Here is a 5,067-nt window from a genome sequence, read left to right as displayed (position 1 = left end):
AAAAAAAATGGCTTCAGTTCTCCCCCCCAACATTCCTCCAGCAAACCATGGAGACACATATGGGCCAATAACACACTAATAATCAATGCTAACTACACTACTAAAACAACAAAATTCTTACCATCAAATTATTTGCAGCTTCTAGATCTCTTTGCTGTCTCTCCTTCAACAACTTGTGAAAACTGGTAATGTGCTTTTCATTAAAAGGTGCTCGCTCAAAACCATCTAATTCCAGCTGTGCTGCCAAAGACTGAATTAATGAATCCCTCGTTGCGATGTGCTCCTGGTGACGATCTGCTTGCAGTTGAAGACGACCTTCACAAAACCAAAACGTAATGTGAACACTCAAACACTGAGGCAGAAGACACATTTAGGATTCAAAGTCAGTTGCAAGTATTTTCTTAAAGTCTTTGAAACTGAAGTATTTTTAAATAACACAAAAAGCTCCAGTATAAAAACAAGCTTTAGTTTGAGAGATTGCCATTTCAGGTAACTAAAGCTTTATTAATTAAATAAATCAAGAATTTAAAAGAAAGCCTCTTAAAACACTAAAAATATTATTCTGATAAATATAAACAAACAAAGCCCAAACATACTTTGGTTTTGGTTAAAACAGACTTATACAATCACATCTGGTTAGCAGACCTTCTCATCGTCTACAGAAAGTACAAGCTCAGACAGTGGAAACAACTGTGTTGTACTCTGCTAGACTGACGTTGCTCTAGGCCACCATAAAATAACTATTTGAAATATTTTTATAAAGGAAGGTCCATTTCAGAACACAGGTACTACATGCTCTAATTTTAGCTCAAGACAACAAGCGCACATTAGAAACTCCAGGAGAACACCAAGACCTGCCCACCTGTTTGAGTCTCATACCATACCGTGCAGCTGACCCCAAACTAATACCCATTTTACGAGGTTTTCTAGTTCAAATCCCTTCCATTCTTATCAGCAGTCCTATTTCAGATCTTAATTACATTAAAAAAATAAATAAAAGGTTATAGATGAAGTCTAAATACCTCGTTCAATAAGTAGCTCTGATTTCTCACTGTTGAATCTCTGGCATTCTTTGGCGGCTCTGTCTAATTCACGCTTACAGTCTGACAATCTCTTCTCTTTCTCCTTCACTGTTTTCTGGTGGTTCTGGTATCTGTCCCTCAGCTGTTCATCTGTTCCCTGAAAAACCTGTACCCAAAATACAAAAAGCTAACTTTATTCTGTATTAAATAATTCATATGCCAATTAGTGATGTTTTTTAAAACAGGTTTTACCATAACAGAATTCAAGAAATAAGAGATAAAATCTTCCCATACAGAATTTCTGTACTAAGACATACACTGAGCAAAATTAAATATGCTACAAGCAAAACTGGAAAATCTATTTTTCTTAGGCTGACAAAAGAAATTAATCTAGATTTTTACCACCTAATAATTTCTTTCCATTTGTCAAAATAGTTTTAAATGCCTTGGCACAATCACAACAGAAGACTGACAATTATTTCTTATTTTAAGAGAAAGAAAGAAAAAATCTCCAGGGATATGAACAACATTAACATCAGGAGATTATGAAATTGATCTTCACCAACATCTGATGCATAATAAAATAGATGCTTAGTTCACTGGGTAGCTAAAGACAGACTCTTCAGCAGAAAGGATGGCAGCATGGAATTTAAAAGGCAACCTTTTCCATCTTCTGTTGCAGATCTTGGTTATCCTTCTCCATCTGCCGCCTCCTGCTCTCCAGGGCCTTTACGTCGTTGTCTAGCCTCATTACTTTCGTGAGATTCTGTTCAACTGCTGCCAGGGAACTCTGCAAAGGAAAGAATGCTGTAAGTAAAATATCTCATCAGCTTGTGAATCCTGCAATCAGTCATTCTACACAACATAGTTAGTCTAAATGTAAAACCTTCGGCTTTATCAAGTATTTTTTAAGAAGTGGAGGGCTTAAATTTTACTTTTTGTTTTAGTTACAATTTATAATAGTTTTAGTTACCAGTTGAATTTGAGAAAGAGAGATTTTAAATTAAGCTACAAAAAACCCAATCCCACTACAAGAATTTCACAAACTCTGTTCCTGAGCCTCTCATCCCTGTTTACAGATTAGACAAGCATCTCCCAGGCTTGTTGAGGTATTGCTTGATTCTGCTTCAGAGCAGAGGATTAGATGACACAACATAAAATAGTAAGATCTTAATAAAGAAATTTGTCCCGCTTTCACATTTTTCTGTGTCCTTTAGTATTTATGTATTGTTTTGTATAAAAGTCTTAACATAATTGTCATGCAAATTACCTTTAGAGGTTCAAGTTGGCTCTCAATTGATTTTACATTCTCCTTAGAAGCAGCCAGTTGAGCCTCTCTATTGCTAAGATTATCCTGGATTTCCTGTGCTTTTTCTTTATTCTGTTTCAGATATTTCAGTTCTGTCTGACACTCTTTTACTTTTGAGCCGTGTTTCAGTCGTACCTGACGAAGAGTTTCGAGCGCTTTAATATACCTTTAAAAAGACAAAATTTCAGATCCTATTGGCAATATAGCAATATTGATGTATGAAACAATGCTTTAGACATCTTCGTTATCACCTTCAATATTAGAGAAAACATTTTCTTTCTTAGCTTTTATTGAATTATAGTAAAGAGAAAAACCTTGTTGCTGAAAAGATCTCATCAAATTTTTGTTTCAGGGCCTTCCCTTCACTTAATGGCCAGTTGGATTCTTCTTGGTGGCAGAAAATGACGTTGTTAATCACCGACTTGGAAACACCAAGGGCGCTGATCATCTCTCGATCGATTTCTGCACACTTGGAACTCAGGCTGACCTTCTCGCCATGCCTATGCAGCACCGATAAAGAAAGTCACCAAAGAAGTTACTAGCAAATTCTTTTAAAAGTAAACTTCATTTTTAACAGTATAATCTCATTGTAATGAACCAAAATTTATCAAGCAATGATTTTTAAGAATATAATTTCCACATTCAACACAAGCATTTAACAATGTCAATATTTGTAGCCAAAATATGACACATTTTAAAACTATGCAGAACCACCACAGGGAGCAAAAACAATCTTGAATGAAATTATGTGAATATGCTTCTTAAATAGCGGAGATCGGAGTTAAAAAAATGAATAGTGGAGACTGGGCCAGCAAGATCTGAAACTGAAAATGATGCTACAGGAAGTAGAGCCTACATACTCCACACACTGCTACTGCCAAACCATGTCAGTATTAACACAATTTTCAAACAAATGCAAGTTAATAGATGTAAGCAGTTCTTAACAGAGTGGCTATCAAATGCAGGATTTTTGAACCCACTAAGGGATAAAGTGATGAAACTACACAGGCTTTGATCTAAGAGGATTGGCGGCTACTTCAAGGAACACATTGTGAAGTTTCCTCTTATCTTTTACATAAAAACACACAAAACCCAAATTGATCTTCATGCCAAAGTAAGGAAAAAAAAAACCCAACAACTTACTTTGTTCTAGTAATGACACCTTCAAGTGTTTTAAATTCTGTTTTCTTGCCCTTCTGGGTACAGATCATGGATCGCTGGACAGCTACAAGCTCTCCGTTTACATCTCGAAACTGTAATCGAATCTGAGCTCTAACATCTGTTTCATTGGCAATCTTTAGTAGAAACAAAAATAAAAACCTGAGTAAGGGAAACTCTTCTCAACATCCAAGTGAATACATGCCTTCCCAGCTGTGGGTGATGTTCTAATCTCCCCCATCTCAGTTTCTCCTGAAACAATGTGGTCAGCTTATGTCTGCGTAGAACTTGAATCACAGAATCACAGAACGTCAGGGATTGGAAGGGACCTCCAAAGCTCATCCAGTCCAATCCCCCTGCCGGAGCAGGAACACCCAGATGAGGTTACACAGGAAGGCGTCCAGGCGGGTTTTGAATGTCTGCAGAGAAGGAGACTCCACAACCTCTCTGGGCAGCCTGGTCCAGTGCTCTGTCACCCTCACTGAGAAGAAGTTTCTTCTCAAATTTAAGTGGAAAAAGCATCCTTGTTTTCATCAGGACTCTGCTAAATATTTGACTTAGGAGTAAGCACACATTAAATGTCATCACTGTGGCTTTTACCTTTGGATCGTGAACAAATGAGCTTCCTTTGGTGCCAGGAGGAAAATCTCCAGTGGATATATATTTAAGACATTCAATGATAGTCTAAGAAAACAGAAATAAGTATATAGTTATAATGGCAGTTTAAACAAGATGGACTATAGGCAAAAACACAGCAACAGCCCAAGTATTTACAAATTTGTTCAATATAGGAGGAGAGAGGAATAAGAAATAACATTTTCTTTTTTTGAGTATCACGAGAATACGATACTCTGTAAAATTGGTTTTAAACAGGATCTGGATCAATTTCCTACAAAAAGTATCAACCACTGCATTGCAAAATCCAGGCATCCAGGTCTCTAATAATGCTACACAACATCTACAGTAAACAGCAAGATTTTTGCAACATTATTAATACTCTTCTGTGGAGATCATTAGTCACGTTTCAAGGCCTCTCAAAGCTATTTACAGTGCAAAACCAAACATATGGCAAGCCTTACCGTTTTTCCTGCACCATTTGGTCCCACCAAAATAGTTAATGGATTAAAGAAAGTGATAACTTGTTTGTCTTTATCCTCTACCCCAAAACTCCTCACTCCGAGGATGCTCATTTTCTCAATCTTCGACATTTCTGCAGAACTTCTTCTTTCCCAAAGTCAGAAGTGTAAACGTTACAAATCCTGCAAAATAAGGCATCATGAAAAATCTAGAAAGCAAAGAAGACCACAAATTACTGGTAACTGACAACACGTCTATACAAGCACAAAATACTGTGAATGTCTTTAAAAACACAGCTAAGGCACTTCAGCTATCATTCAAGGTACAGAACACAGGAAGGCAAAACTCTCATTTGTTTTAAACTGAGAAGTTTAAAAGAACTGACCATATCAGTCATCACTAAATCAAAAACAATGCCACAAAATAACCCTTTATTCCTCGTCACAAAAATTTCAGGATGCCCCAAACAAAACAGAGGCTCTAATATTATTTTGCTCTTTA

General features: G+C 36.7%; 1 protein-coding gene across 1 annotated transcript; it reads right to left on the bottom strand.

The window, feature by feature from the left end:
* Positions 1-121: 121 nt before the first annotated feature.
* Positions 122-4,748, bottom strand: LOC104543861 (DNA repair protein RAD50-like; the record flags this gene model as incomplete). Its single annotated transcript, XM_010188567.1, has 8 exons — positions 4,569-4,748; positions 4,090-4,173; positions 3,475-3,626; positions 2,646-2,831; positions 2,293-2,497; positions 1,684-1,812; positions 1,023-1,188; positions 122-315 (listed from the first exon to the last, which is right to left on the bottom strand). Coding segments are annotated over exons 1-8 (1,245 nt in total), but the record flags the coding sequence as incomplete, so codon positions are not given.
* Positions 4,749-5,067: the final 319 nt, after the last annotated feature.

The sequence above is a fragment of the Mesitornis unicolor genome, unplaced genomic scaffold (assembly GCF_000695765.1).
Source record: "Mesitornis unicolor isolate BGI_N332 unplaced genomic scaffold, ASM69576v1 scaffold49507, whole genome shotgun sequence".
Lineage (NCBI taxonomy): Eukaryota > Metazoa > Chordata > Aves > Mesitornithiformes > Mesitornithidae > Mesitornis > Mesitornis unicolor.
The sequence above is the reverse complement of the archived record's forward strand: the minus strand, read 5'-3'. Positions and strand labels throughout refer to the sequence as shown.